Below are 16,698 nucleotides of genomic sequence, written 5' to 3' on the forward strand. Positions count from 1 at the left end.
AAAACGCCAAAATAGGCCCCTCCCACTCATATTACAACAGTGGGAAGCCTCAGGGAACTGTTTCTAGGCAAAATTCAAGCCAGCCATGTGGAAAAAACTAGGCCCCAATAAGTTTTATCACCAAACATATGTAAAAAACGATTAAACATGCCAGCAAACGTTTTGAAAAATACACTTTTATAAGAGTATGTATCTCTATTAATAAGCCTGATACCAGTCGCTATCACTGCATTTAAGGCTTTACTTACATTACTTGGGTATCAGCAGCATTTTCTAGCAAATTCCATCCCTAGAAAAAACAGAATTTATGCTTACCTGATAAATTACTTTCTCCAACGGTGTGTCCGGTCCACGGCGTCATCCATAACTTGTGGGAATATTCTCTTCCCCAACAGGAAATGGCAAAGAGCACAGCAAAAGCTGTTCATATAGTCCCTCCCAGGCTCCGCCCCCCCAGTCATTCGACCGACGGTTAGGAGAAAAAAAGGAGAAACTATAGGGTGCAGTGGTGACTGTAGTGTATAGAGAAAGACATTTTTCAAACCAGATTAAAAAAAACCAGGGCGGGCCGTTGACCGGACACACCGTTGGAGAAAGTAATTTATCAGGTAAGCATAAATTCTGTTTTCTCCAACATTGGTGTGTCCGGTCCACGGCGTCATCCATAACTTGTGGGAACCAATACCAAAGCTTTAGGACACGGATGAAGGGAGGGAGCAAATCAGGTTACCTAAACAGAAGGCACCACGGCTTGCAAAACCTTTCTCCCAAAAATAGCCTCCGAAGAAGCAAAAGTATCAAATTTGTAGAATTTGGCAAAAGTGTGCAGAGAAGACCAAGTCGCTGCCTTACATATCTGATCAACAGAAGCCTCGTTCTTAAAGGCCCAAGTGGAAGCCACAGCCCTAGTAGAGTGGGCTGTGATTCGTTCAGGAGGCTGCCGTCCGGCAGTCTCATAAGCCAATCGGATGATGCTTTTCAGCCAGAAAGAAAGAGAGGTAGCGTAGCTTTTTGTCCTCTCCTATTACCAGAATAAACGACAAACAAAGAAGAAGTTTGTCTGAAATCCTTTGTTGCTTCTAAATAGAACTTTAAAGCACGGACTACATCTAAATTGTGTAACAAACGTTCCTTCTTTGAAACTGGATTCGGACACAAAGGAGGAACAACTATTTCCTGGTTAATATTCTTGTTGGAAACAACTTTTGGAAGAAAACCAGGCATGGTACGCAAAACAACCTTATCTGAATGGAACACCAGATAGGGTGGATCACACTGCAAAGCAGATAATTCAGAAACTCTTCTAGCAGAAGAAATAGCAACCAAAAACAGAACTTTCCAAGATAGTAACTTGATTTCTATGGAATGTAAGGGTTCAAACGGAACCCCTTGAAGAACTGAAAGAACTAAATTTAGACTCCAGGGAGGAGTCAAGGGTCTGTAAACAGGCTTGATTCTGACCAAAGCCTGTACAAAAGCTTGTACATCTGGCACAGCTGCCAGTCGTTTGTGTAACAAGACAGATAGAGCAGAAATCTGTCCTTTTAGAGAACTCGCTGACAATCCCTTATCCAAACCTTCTTGGAGAAAAGAGAGGATCCTGGGAATTTTAATCTTACTCCATGAGAATCCCTTGGATTCACACCAACAGATATATCTTTTCCATATTTTATGGTAAATCTTTCTAGTCACAGGTTTTCTGGCTTGGACCAGAGTATCTATCACTGAATCCGAAAACCCGCGCTTGGATAAAATCAAGCGTTCAATTTCCAAGCAGTCAGCTGGAGAGAAACTAGATTTGGATGTTCGAATGGACCTTGTACTAGAAGATCCTGTCTCATAGGTAGCTTCCATGGTGGAGCCGATGACATATTCACCAGGTCTGCATACCAAGTCCTGCGTGGCCACGCAGGAGCTATCAGAATCACAGAGGCCTTCTCCTGTTTGATCCTGGCTACAAGCCTGGGAAGGAGAGGGAACGGTGGAAACGCATAAGCTAGGTTGAACGACCAAGGCGCCACTAATGCATCCACTAGAGTCGCCTTGGGATCCCTGGATATGGACCCGTAGCAAGGAACCTTGAAGTTCTGACGAGACGCCATCAGATCCATGTCTGGAATGCCCCATAATTGAGTCAACTGGGCAAACACCTCCGGGTGAAGTTCCCACTCCCCCGGATGGAAAGTCTGACGACTCAGATAATCCGCCTCCCAGTTGTCTACTCCTGGGATGTGGATTGTAGATAGGTGGCAGGAGTGATCCTCCGCCCATTTGATGATTTTGGACACCTCTCTCATCGCCAAGGAACTCCTTGTTCCCCCCTGATGGTTGATGTAAGCAACAGTCGTCATGTTGTCTGACTGGAATCTTATGAATCCGGCCTTCGCTAGCTGAGGCCAAGCCCGGAGAGCATTGAATATCGCTCTCAGTTCCAGAATGTTTATCGGGAGAAGAGACTCTTCCCGAGACCATAGACCCTGAGCTTTCAGGGAATCCCAGACCGTGCCCCAGCCTAATAGACTGGCGTCGGTCGTCACAATGACCCACTCTGGTCTGCGGAAACTCATTCCCTGGGACAGGTGATCCTGGGTCAACCACCAACGGAGTGAGTCTCTGCTTGAGCATGCACAGTTGTAATGGTCTTAGATGAATTTGAGCAAAAGGAACTATGTCCATTGCTGCAACCATCAACCCTACTACTTCCATGCACTGAGTAATGGAAGGCTGCAGAATAGGGTGAAGAACTTGACAAGCGTTTAGAAGCTTTGACTTTCTGACTTTTGTCAGGAAGATCTTCATTTCTAAAGAATCTATTATTGTTCCCAAGAAGGGAACTCTTGTCGACGGAGACAGGGAACTCTTTTCTACGTTCACCTTCCACCCGTGAGATCTGAGAAAGGCTAGAACAATGTCTGTATGAGCCTTTGCTCTGGAAAGAGACGACGCTTGGATTAGAATGTCGTCCAGATAAGGTGCCACTGCAATACCCCTTGGTCTTAAAACCGCTAGAAGGGACCCTAGCACCTTTGTGAAAATCCTTGGAGCAGTGGCTAGCCCGAATGGGAGAGCCACGAACTGGTAATGCTTGTCCAGAAAGGCGAACCTTAGGAACTGATGATGATATTTGTGGATAGGAATATGTAGATACGCATCCTTTAAATCCACGGTAGTCATAAATTGACCCTCCTAGATTGTAGGTAAAATTGTTCGAATGGTTTCCATTTTGAACGATGGAACTCTGAGAAATTTGTTTAGAATTTTTAAATCCAGAATTGGTCTGAAAGTTCCCTCTTTTTTGGGAACTACAAACAGATTTGAGTAAAACCCCTGACCTTGTTCCACAGTTGGAACTGGGTGTATCACTCCCATCTTTAACAGGTCTTCTACACAATGTAAGAATGCCTGTCTCTTTATTTGGTTTGAAGATAAGTGAGACATGTGGAACCTTCCCCTTGGGGGTAGTTCCTTGAATTCCAGAAGATAACCCTGAGAGACTATTTCTAGTGCCCAGGGATCCTGAACATCTCTTGCCCAAGCCTGAGCGAAGAGAGAGAGTCTGCCCCCTACTAGATCCGGTCCCGGATCGGGGGCTACCCCTTCATGCTGTTTTGGTAGCAGCAGCAGGCTTCTTGGCCTGTTTACCTTTGTTCCAGCCTTGCATTGGTTTCCAAGCTGGTTTAGTCTGGGAAGCGTTACCCTCTTGTCTAGAGGCTGCCGAGTTGGAAGCCGGTCCGTTCCTGAAATTGCGAAAGGAACGAAAATTGGACTTATTCTTAGCCTTGAAAGGTTTATCTTGTGGGAGGGCATGGCCCTTTCCCCCAGTGATGTCTGAAATAATCTCTTTCAATTCTGGCCCAAAAAGGGTCTTACCTTTGAAAGGGATATTAAGCAATTTTGTCTTGGAAGATACATCCGCCGACCAAGACTTTAGCCAGAGCGCTCTGCGCGCCACAATTGCAAACCCTGAATTTTTCGCCGCTAACCTCGCTAACTGCAAAGCGGCGTCTAAAATAAAAGAATTAGCTAACTTAAGTGCGTGAATTCTGTCCATGACTTCCTCATACGGAGTCTCCCTACTGAGCGACTTTTCCAGTTCCTCGAACCAGAACCACGCCGCTGTAGTGACAGGAATAATGCACGAAATAGGTTGAAGGAGGTAACCTTGCTGTACAAAAATCTTTTTAAGCAAACCCTCCAATTTTTTTATCCATAGGATCTTTGAAAGCACAATTGTCCTCAATAGGAATGGTCGTGCGTTTGGCTAGTGTAGAAACCGCCCCCTCGACCTTAGGGACTGTTTGCCATAAGTCCTTCCTGGGGTCGACCATAGGGAACAATTTCTTAAATATAGGAGGAGGGACAAAAGGTATGCCTGGCTTCTCCCACTCCTTATTCACTATGTCCGCCACCCGTTTAGGTATCGGAAAAGCATCAGGGTGCACCGGGACCTCAAGAAACTTGTCCATCTTGCACAATTTTTCTGGGATGACCAGATTGTCACAATCATCCAGAGTAGATAGCACCTCCTTAAGTAATGCGCGGAGATGCTCTAATTTAAATTTAAATGTCACAACATCAGGTTCTGCCTGCTGAGAAATTCTTCCTGTATCAGAAATTTCCCCATCTGACAAACCCTCCCTCACTGCCACTTCAGATTGGTGTGAGGGTATGACAGAAAAATTATCATCAGCGCCCTCCTGCTCTACAGTGTTTAAAACAGAGCAATCGCGCTTTCTCTGAAATGCTGGCATTTTGGATAAAATATTTGCTATGGAGTTATCCATTACTGCCGTCAATTGTTGCATAGTAACAAGCATTGGCGCGCTAGAAGTACTAGGGGTCGCCTGCGCGGGCATAACTGGTATAGACACAGAAGGAGATGATGTAGAACTATGTCTACTTCCTTCATCTGAGGAGTCCTCCTGGGCAACTTTACTATTTGTGACAGTACTGTCCTTACTTTGTTTGGACGCTATGGCACAATTATCACACATATTTGAAGGGGGAACCACATTGGCTTCCATACATACAGAACATGATCTATCTGAAGGCACAGATATGTTAAACAGGCTTAAACTGGTTAATAAAGCACAAAAACCGTTTTAAAACAAAACCGTTACTGTCTCTTTAAATGTTAAACAGGGCACACTTTATTACTGAATATGTGAAAAACTATGAAGGAATTATCCAATCTTTACCAAATTTCCACCACAGAGTCTTAATGCATTCAAAGTATTGCACCCCAATTTTCAAGCTGTTAACCCTTAAAATGTGGAAACCGGAGCCGTTTACAATTTTAACCCCCTTACAGTCCCAGCCACAGCCATTGCTGAGACTTCACCAATCCCAGGGGGGTATACGATACCAAATGAAGCCTTCTAGGAACGTTTTCAGTGGATTCCAGACCCTCACACATGCAGCTGCATGTACTGTTCTCAAAAGTAACTGCGCAGTAATGGCGCGAAAATGAGGCTCTGCCTACTACAGAGAAAGGCCCTTCATGACTGGGAAGGTGTCTTAACAAGTGCCTGGCGCTAAAAACGTTCCCCAATGTTATAAAAGTGTGAAATTCAACATCAAACTGCATATAATACTTAAATAAAGCAATCGATTTAGCCCCTAAAAGTGTCTACCAGTTTATAGCCCATAATAAGCCCTTTATTCTGTTTGAGACTATGAAAATGGCTTACCGATCCCCATGAGGGAAAAATGACAGCCTTCCAGCATTACACAGTCTTGTTAGAAAAATGGCTAGTCATACCTTGAGCAGAAAAGTCTGCAAACTGTTCCCCCCAACTGAAGTTCTCTCAGCTCAACAGTCCTGTGTGGGAACAGCAATCGATTTTAGTTACTGCTGCTAAAATCATACTCCTCTTTTAAACAGAACTCTTCATCTCTTTCTGTTTCAGAGTAAATAGTACATACCAGCACTATTTTAAAATAACAAACTCTTGATAGAATAAAAAACTACAACTAAACACCACATACTCTTCACCATCTCCGTGGAGATGCTACTTGTTCAGAGCGGCAAAGAGAATGACTGGGGGGGCGGAGCCTGGGAGGGACAGCTTTTGCTGTGCTCTTTGCCATTTCCTGTTGGGGAAGAGAATATTCCCACAAGTTATGGATGACGCCGTGGACCGGACACACCAATGTTGGAGAAATATTTTAACTGCACATACCTTATTGCAGGAAAACCTGCACGCTATTCCCCCTCTGAAGTTACCTCACTCCTCAGAATATGTGAGAACAGCAAAGGATCTTAGTTACTTCTGCTAAGATCATAGAAAACGCAGGCAGACTCTTCTTCTAAATACTGCCTGAGATAAACAGTACACTCCGGTACCATTTAAAAATAACAAACTTTTGATTGAAGAAATAAACTAAGTATAAAACACCACAGTCCTCTTACGACCTCCATCTTAGTTGAGAGTTGCAAGAGAATGACTGGATATGGCAGTGAGGGGAGGAGCTATATAGCAGCTCTGCTGTGGGTGATCCTCTTGCAACTTCCTGTTGGGAAGGAGAATATCCCACAAGTAATGGATGATCCGTGGACTGGATACACTTAACAAGAGAAATAAATGCTTTCCAGTGCTTAAAGAACAATGCTATTCATTCATCAGTTGTATTTTGTAAATTATATTGTTCAAGCAAACATTGAGAAACCAACGCATTCTTAAGTTCTTTCAAGGTAGGAGCCGATTTAGCCTTCCAAGTTCCTAATATCAAATTTCTACAAAGAAATATAATTAGGTTAATCAATTTTAAATTTCGCACCACTCCTTCAAATTTAACTAAAAAAAAAATATCCAGTGGCTGGATAAGATAGTCCAATTTAAGAATGACATTCATCCAATACACTACTTTGGACCAGAATTGTCCAATTTTTGGACAGGTCCAAAAGCAGTGTATAAGATCTGCGGTAAAAGAACTACATCTGGAGCAGGAATTATTTGTCTTATACCACTTGAATAGCCTTGCTGGAGTCAACTAGAACATTAAGGATATTTTAATCTGTGATTCTCTCCAGGCCGTCATAACCCAACTTTCTTCCATTAACCATACTCCTCAATCCTCCCCAGCGATGGTGTGGGAAGCACACAAAGCAGTTATTAGAGGAGAGTTCATCAAACAAACAGCTATCCTTGTTAAGTCATACAATTTAGAATATGCCCAATTACTGAACCAACTAAATGACGCTGAACAAGCACATATGCTAAATCCAACGTCACCAGAAAAATCTAATAACCTCCTCAAGGCTAGGCAAGACTTAAACAATCTTCTAAATAGGGAGATACACAGGAAAGCGAACTACCTCAAAAAACTATATTATACTGAAGGAAATAGAGCGGGTTCACTGCTCGCCAGAGCATTGAAGAGGAAAACATATGCAAATTACATACATAAAATGATTACACCTGCCAACAAAGAAACTTTTGACTGCAAAGAGATAGCGAATACATTTAGCAACTATTATCAAACTCTTTACAAAATCTCCTCAGGAAAGGGTACACAAAAACATCCCACATTGATAAAAACTTAGAAGACGCAAATCTCCCAACAAAATCAAATTCACTAGCCAAATCTTTAGCTGAACCAATCACTATACAAGAGGTAATATCGGCCTTCAAAGATTTCCCAACCCAGAAAAGTCCAGGACCAGATGGACTAACCAATACATATTATAAGCAGTTCCATCAACTATTAGCACCACACCTAACAAACCTGTTTAATTCCTTATATGAAGAGGGCCTGCTATCGCCTCAACTTTTAGAAGCACACATTACTGTCTTTCATAAAGAAGGAAAACCTCCAACATACCCCAGCAGTTATCGTCCAATTTCACTACTTAAAGGGACATTACACACTCTGAGATAGTAATATAAAATGATAAATCACATATATAAAAAGAAGTCTGCAATATACTTTCATTATTTATTTTGTCCTCTTTGCCCTTAATTCCATTCTGAAATTGTGAGCTTTTCAGTTCCTGTTAGAAATAGAAGTGCAGAACACTGTTATATTCCACGCAGTCATTGGCTGCACACTCTAATGACCTATGTATAACTGTCCCTAATTGGCCACAGCAGAGAAGGTAACACAAGTTACAACATGGCAGCTCCCATTGTTTTATGGACACTAAAACTTTACACTTATTTTGTCACTTTTTAAACAACTAATGAAACTTTAAAAAATACATCTACATGTTAGTCATGGACTAATCTTTTCTTTGAATGCATCATTTTATCTAGCATGTATTTAGTGTTTAATGTCCCTTTAATGGTGATATAAAAATGTATGCAAAGATATTGGCTAGAAGAATCAACTTGGTCCTACCATTAATAGTACACTTAGACCAAGCAGGCTTTGTTCTGCTCAGGGAGACTAGAGACAACACCATTAGAATCTTCCACATACTGGAGCATGTCATAGCAAATAAAAAACCTACAGTCCTGGTCTCCACTGACGCAGAAAAGGCCTTCGACAGAGTTGGTTGGTCATTTCTCCAGAGTGCATTACATCATTTTGGCTTTGGAGACAAGATAATTAAAAGAATTCTCCATTTTTATTCTAACCCAACAGCAAAAGTAAAAGTTAATGGAGTACTATCCCAAAGTTTCTAAATCTCAAATGGAATGCAACAGGGATGTCCCCTGTCCCCTATCCTTTTTGTGCTTACAATGGAAGCGCTAGCATCACACATACGAGCTAACTCAGACATAGTAGGGGTAATAATAGGCCCAAACCAGTATAAGGTATCTACGTTTGCAGATGATGCTCTACTCACGTTGACATCCCCTAGCCAATCTCTACCAGCACTTCGGTAAATTATCAAACTTTTTAATTAATAAACAAAAGTCAGAAATACTTAATATCTCCATACCCCCAAAGGACATCCACAATATTAAGACCATATGCCCCTACAAAATACAAAATTCACACCTAAAATATTTAGGAATACTACTAACCCTCAAAACATCACAATTATTTGAAGCCAATTATAAAGTATTACAAACCTCTATACAACACACCTTGCATACATGGCAAGACAAACCACTGTCATAGTGGGGCAGAATCCAAGCTATTAAAATGACGATCCTCCCAAAAATACTATATATCTTTCAGACGATACCAATGACGTTACCTAAATATTACCTCCAGCAACTCCAAAAATCAATTAATTTATTCATCCGAGGATGAATAAGACCGCGCATAAATGCAGTTATAATGTACAGACCTCTCAGGGAAGGGGGGTTAGGAGTACCAAAATTAGAAACTTACTACCATTCTATAGTTCAACATATTTTAGGATGGCATAGTAAAAAAGAAGCAAAGGCTTGGGTGTCACTAGACTCCCAAATTCTAAGAGCCCCTAAACCTGGTTCAATATGTTGGATTCCAAAAAGTCTTAGACCGCCCATATGTCACAAATCCCACTTCTACAGACACATATTCTACACCTGGGATTACCTGGTCCGACATCTCCCGACACTCTCTTCACCACAATCCCCACTAACTCCAATATCACCAAATATGGAACTTACAGGTGGTTATGTACCATAAGGGAAAACCTTAGAAACATGGGAACTTCCAGATTCAGTTCCCATCATCACACTATTAGACAAACGAACACTAAAACAACACCAGTGTTTATCAAATACATTGAATGGGGCCTTCACGTCATGGTTAAAATATTCACAACTGAGTATTATACACCTACCTGTTTTTATATTGTCACATATTTCCAACTCTGCAGCTTCTGGCATATTACTTAGCCACTGATCTTCTGTTTGTTCAGTGTTACATGAAATCTTAGCATCTTTTTCACCTGAAAAAAAAGAATCAATCAATAAATCACTATTTACATGGTCTCAATTTAAAAATTACTTTAGTGTGATATATTGTGTAATTTAAGTTAAATACACCTGAGCCTACATCAGTAGCAGTCACATCTGGATGAAACAACCCATGAAATGACATCAGCACAACAGTAAATACAACCTGTGTCATACAGTAAAGGGAGTTAGCTGGGAATCAGTTACTTTACTAGCTGCAAATACAGCCTCATTGTAACCAATCAGAATTCCCATGTGAGACGTATTACAGGGTTTTGTGAGGTTTTTGAAAATAAAATCCTTTCACCTGTGCCCTGCATCCCTCAGACACATCACACACACTCACATGTGCCCTGCATCCCCCCTACATGTCACACATACACTCACCTGTGCCCTGCATCCCTCAAACACATCACACATGTACACTCACCTGTGCCCTGTATCCCTCAGACACATCAAACACGTACACTCACCTGTGCCCTGTATCCCTCAGACACATCACACATGTACACTCACCTCTGCCGTGTATCCCTCAGACACATCACACACGTACACTCACCTGTACCCTGTATCCCTCAGGCACATCACACACGTACACTCACCTGTGCCCTGTATCCCTCAGACATATCACACATGTATACTCACCTGTGCCCTGCATCCCTCAGGCACATCACACACGTACACTCACCTGTGCCCTGTATCCCTCAGACACATCAAACACGTACACTCACCTGTGCCCTGTATCCCTCAGACACATCACACATGTACACTCACCTGTGCCCTGTATCCCTCAGACACATCAAACACATACACTCACCTGTGCCCTGTATCCCTCAGACACATCACACACGTACACTTACCTGAGCCCTGTATCCCTCAGTAACATCACACACGTACACTCACCTGTACCCTGTATCTCTCAGGCACATCACACATGTACACTCACCTGTGCCCTGTATCCCTCAGACACATCACACATGTACACTCACCTGTGCCCTGCATCCCTCAGCTACATCACACCTGTACACTCACCTGTGCCCTGTATCCCTCAGACACATCACACACGTATACTCACCTGTGCCCTGTATACCTCAGGCACATCACACACGTACACTCACCTGTACCCTGTATCCCTCAGACACATCAAACACATACACTCACCTGTGCCCTGTATCCCTCAGACACATCACACACGTACACTTACCTGAGCCCTGTATCCCTCAGTAACATCACACACGTACACTCACCTGTACCCTGTATCTCTCAGGCACATCACACATGTACACTCACCTGTGCCCTGTATCCCTCAGACACATCACACATGTACACTCACCTGTGCCCTGCATCCCTCAGCTACATCACACCTGTACACTCACCTGTGCCCTGTATCCCTCAGACACATCACACACGTATACTCACCTGTGCCCTGTATACCTCAGGCACATCACACACGTACACTCACCTGTACCCTGTATCCCTCAGACACATCACACACGTACACTCACCTGTGCCCTGTATACCTCAGACACATCACACACGTACACTCACCTGTACCCTGTATCCCTCAGACACATCACACACGTACACTCACCTGTGTCCTGTGTCCCTCAGACACATCACACATGTACACTCACCTGTGCCCTGTATCCCTCAGACACATCACACATGTACACTCACCTGTGCCCGGCATCCCTCAGATACATCACACACGTACACTCACCTGTGCCCTGCATCCCCCATACATGTCATAAAAATACACTCACCTGTGCCCTGCATCCCTCAGACACATCACACATGTACACTCACCTGTGCCCTGTATCCCTCAGACACATCCCACATGTACAGTCACCTGTGCCCTGTATCCCTCAGACACATCCCACATGTACAGTCACCTGTGTCCTGCGTACCTCAGACAGGTCACACACATACTTACCTGTGCCCTGCAACCCACAGATATGCTACACATGTACACTCACCTTACTTGGAGTTCCATGGTCAGGCACGTACACACACCTTTGCTCTGCGTCCCTTAGACACTTCACACACATGCACTCACCTGTACCCTGCGTCCCACAGACAAGTCACACACGTACACTCACCTGTATTTATATTGTCACATATTTCCAACTCTGCAGCTTCTGGCATATTACTTAGCCACTGATCTTCTGTTTGTTCCGTGTTACATGAAATCTTAGCATCTTTTTCACCTGAAAAAAAAGAATCAATCAATAAATCCCTATTTACATGGTCTCAATTTAAAAATTACTTTAGTGTGATATATTGTGTAATTTAAGTTAAATACACCTGAGCCTACATCAGTAGCAGTCACATCTGGATGAAACAACCCATGAAATGACATCAGAACAACAGTAAATACAACCTGTGTCATACAGTAAAGGGAGTTAGCTGGGAATCAGTTACTTTACTATCTGCAAATACAGCCTCATTGTAACCAATCAGAATTCCCATGTGAGACGTATTACAGGGTTTTGTGAGGTTTTTAAAAATAAAATCCTTTCACATGTGCCCTGCATCCCCTCTACATGTCACACATACACTCACCTGTGCCCTGCATCCCTCAAACACATCACACACGTACACTCACCTGTGCCCTGTATCCCTCAGACACATCACACACGTACACTCATCTGTGCCCTGTATCCCTCAGTTACATCACATACGTACACTCACCTGTGCCCTGTATCCCTCAGGCACATCAAACACATACACTCACCTGTGCCCTGTATCCCTCAGGCACATCAAACACGTACACTCACCTGTGCCCTGTATCCCCCCTACATGTCACACACGTACACTCACCTGTGCTCTGTATCCCTCAGACACATCACACACGTACACTTACCTGTGCCCTGTATCCCTCAGACACATCACACACGTATACTCACCTGTGCCCTGTATCCCTCAGACACATCACACACGTATACTCACCTGTGCCCTGTATCCCTCAGACACATCACACATGTACACTCACCTGTGCCCTGTATCCCTCAGACACATCAAACACGTACACTCACCTGTGCCCTGTATCCCTCAGACACATCACACACGTACACTCACATGTGCCCTGCATCCCTCAGGCACATCACACACGTACACTTACCTGTACCCTGTATCTCTCAGGCACATCACACATGTACACTCACCTGTGCCCTGTATCCCTCAGACACATCACACATGTACACTCACCTGTGCCCTGCATCCCTCAGCTACATCACACCTGTACACTCACCTGTGCCCTGTATCCCTCAGACACATCACACACGTACACTCACCTGTGCCCTGTAACCCTCAGGCACATCACACACGTACACTCACCTGTGCCTTGTATCCCTCAGACACATCACACATGTACACTCACCTGTGCCCTGTATCCCTCAGACACATCACACACGTACACTCACCTGTGCCCGGCATCCCTCAGATACATCACACACGTACACTCACCTGTGCCCTGCATCCCCCATACATGTCATAAAAATACACTCACCTGTGCCCTGCATCCCTCAGATACATCACACATGTACACTCACCTGTGCCCTGTATCCCTCAGACACATCACACACGTATACTCACCTGTGCCCTGTATCCCTCAGACACATCACACACGTACACTCACCTGTGCTCTGTATCCCTCAGACACATCTTACATGTACACTCACCTGTGCCCTGGATCCCTCAGACACATCACACACGTACACTCTACTGTGCCCTGTATCCCTCAGTCACATCACACACGTACACTCACCTGTGCCATGTATCCCTCAGACACATCACACATGTACACTCACCTGTGCCCTGTATCCCTCAGACACATCAAACACGTACACTCACCTGTGCCATGTATCCCTCAGACACATCACACATGTACACTCACCTGAGTCCTGTATCCCTCAGACACATCACACGTACACTCACCTGTGCCCTGTATCCCTCAGACACATCACACACGTACACTCACCTGTGCCCTGTATCCCTCAGACACATCACACACGTACACTCACCTGTGCCCTGTATCCCTCAGACACGTCACACACGTACACTCACCTGTGCCCTGTATCCCTCAGACACATCACACACGTACACTCACCTGTTCCCTGCATCCGTCAGACACATCACACACGTACACTCACCTGTGCCCTGTATCTCTCAGTCACATCACACATGAACAAACACCTGTACCCTGTATCCCTCAGACACATCACACACGTACACTCACCTGTGCCCTGTATCCCTCAGACACATCACACACGTACACTCACCTGTGCCCTGTATCCCTCAGACACATCACACATGTACACTCACCTGTTCCCTGCATCCCTCAGACACATCACACACGTACACTCACCTGTACCCTGTATCCCTCAGACACATCAGACACGTACACTCACCTGTGCCCTGTATCCCTCAGACACATCACACACGTACACTCACCTGTGCCCTGTATCCCTCAGACACATCACACACGTACACTCACCTGTGCCCTGTATCCCTCAGGCACATCACACATGTAGACTCACCTGTGCCCTGTATCCCTCAGACACATCACACACGTACACTCACCTGTGCCCTGTATCCCTCAGACACACGTCACACTAGTGCACTCACCTGTACTTATAATGTCACATATTTCCTGCTTTGCAGCTTTTGGCATATTTGCTAGCCCCAGATCTTCTGTTTGTTCTGTGTTAAATAAACTTTTAGCATCGTTTTCATCTGAAAAAAATATCAGTAATAGAAATAAATAAATGATTCTTTGCATGGTATCTTTGTAAAAGTTAGTTTAAAACAAAATGTGAAAAACAGTGTAATTTCAGTTAAACCTGAGCCTACATCAGTAGCAGTCACATCTGGAAGAAACATCTCATGAAATGACATCAGCACAACAGTAAATACAACCTGTGTCATACAGTAAAGGAAGTTAGCTGGGGATCAGTTACTTTACTTGCTACAACTACAGCCTCATTGTAACCAATCAGAATTCCCATATGAGACGTATTACAGGGTTTTGTGAGGTTTTGAAAATAAAATCCATTTCCCAATGGTTATTAAAACCTCACTATAGCCCATTTAATTATCTTAACTTGTATTGCCTGTGTGAGAGAGAGTACCACAGTGATATGATAGAGACATCAGATATATAAAGGGATTTATATCGTTCAAGACAAAAGTATTTTCTATTTATTTAACCCCTTAGTGACCAGAGCACTTATACATTTTCTGACCGTATGGGACCAGGGCAATTTTTACATCTCTGCAGTGTTTGTGTTTAGCTGTAATTTTCCTCTCACTCATTTACTGTACCCACACATATTATATACCGGTTTTCACACCATTAAATGGACTTTCTAAAGATACCATTATTTTCATCATATCTTATAATTTACTATAATTTTTTTTAATAAAATATGATGAAAAAATGGGGGGGGGGACACCTTTCTAACTTTGACCCCCAAAATCTGTTACACATCTAGAACCACCAAAAAGCTAAATAGTTTCTAAATTTTGTCCTGAGTTTAGAAATACCCAATGTTTACATGTTCTTTGCTTTTTTTGCAAGTTATAGGGCAATAAATACAAGTAGCACTTTGCTATTTCCAAACCACTTTTTTTTTTTCAAAATTAGCGATAGTTACATTGGATCACTGATATCTGTCAGGAATCCCTGAATATCCCTTGACATGTATATATATTTTTTAGAAGACAACCCAAAGTATTGATCTAGGCCCATTTTGGTATATTTCATGCCACCATTTCACCACCAAATGCGATCAAATAAAAACAATCGTTCCCTTTTTCACAAACTTTAGGTTTCTCACTCAAAATTATTTATAAACGGCTTGTGCAATTATGGCACAAATGGTTGTAAATGCTTCTCTGGGATCCCCTTTGTTCAGAAATAGCAGGCTTATATGGCTTTGGCGTTGCTTTTTGGGAATTAGAAGGCCGCTTAATGCCGCTGCACACCACACGTGTATTATGCCCAGGGGTTAATTAGGGAGCTTGTAGGGTTAATTTTAGCTTTAGTGTAGAGATCAGCCTCCCATCTGACATATCCCACCCCCTGATCCCTCAATGACCCCCCTCAAACAGCTCTCTTCCCTCCTCCATCTCACAATTGTCACCGCCATCTTAAGTACTGGCAGAAAGTCTGCCAGTACTAAAATAAAAAGTATTTATTATTTTATTATTATTTTTTATTTATATTCAGTCTGCAGTGATGAATACTCCCTTAGCCCTCAACCTCCCTGACCTCCCCCCCTCTACTTATTTGCCACCATCTTGGGTACTGGCAGTTGTCTGTTTTTTTTTTTAAATTTCCAGTTATTATTTCCTGCAGTGTAATCTACCTCCCTCTCCCTCCCCCTCCCAGATCCCTTGTGCAACATCCCAGATCCCCCCCTCCCTCTCCATATACATTTAAGTTTTAAGAGTGCATAATTGGTGCACACGCCCCCTACTCACCCCCCGGATGCTACCGCCAACTACCACGCTCACTAAAGAACTGGATCCAGAAACAAACATCTCTGCATCGGTGGGTAACATTGAGGCATCACTACAATACCCTGGAAGCGATCACGATCGCTTCCAGCGCTTCAAACCCCAGAGGACGTGCCAGACACGTCCTTGGTCGTTAAGGGTAGTTCTTTGGAGGACGTACCTGGCACGTCCTCGATCGTTAAGGGGTTAATAAAAGCGTAAAAATAATAGAAAAAATGGAAGTTATAAAGTTTAACATTTTCACCACTGAACCATTTCATACCCTTGTGCTTAAGTCGTTTTCAGTCTTTTGCATTCATTGTATTTAGAATTCAGCCCTACATTAGTTATATCACAATCA

General features: G+C 43.3%; 1 protein-coding gene across 1 annotated transcript in view; it reads right to left on the bottom strand.

The window, feature by feature from the left end:
* The window catches only part of LOC128657001 (oocyte zinc finger protein XlCOF7.1-like), a 107,694-nt gene that overhangs the window by 34,525 nt on the left and 56,471 nt on the right, over positions 1-16,698 (bottom strand). The window contains exons 8-10 of the mRNA XM_053711216.1: positions 14,466-14,573; positions 11,939-12,046; positions 9,725-9,832 (exon numbers count right to left, since the gene is read on the bottom strand). Of these exons, the coding sequence (XP_053567191.1) occupies positions 9,725-9,832; positions 11,939-12,046; positions 14,466-14,573 (324 nt within the window). The remainder of the gene's footprint in view (positions 1-9,724; positions 9,833-11,938; positions 12,047-14,465; positions 14,574-16,698) is intronic.

Source organism: Bombina bombina, chromosome 4, assembly GCF_027579735.1.
Source record: "Bombina bombina isolate aBomBom1 chromosome 4, aBomBom1.pri, whole genome shotgun sequence".
Lineage (NCBI taxonomy): Eukaryota > Metazoa > Chordata > Amphibia > Anura > Bombinatoridae > Bombina > Bombina bombina.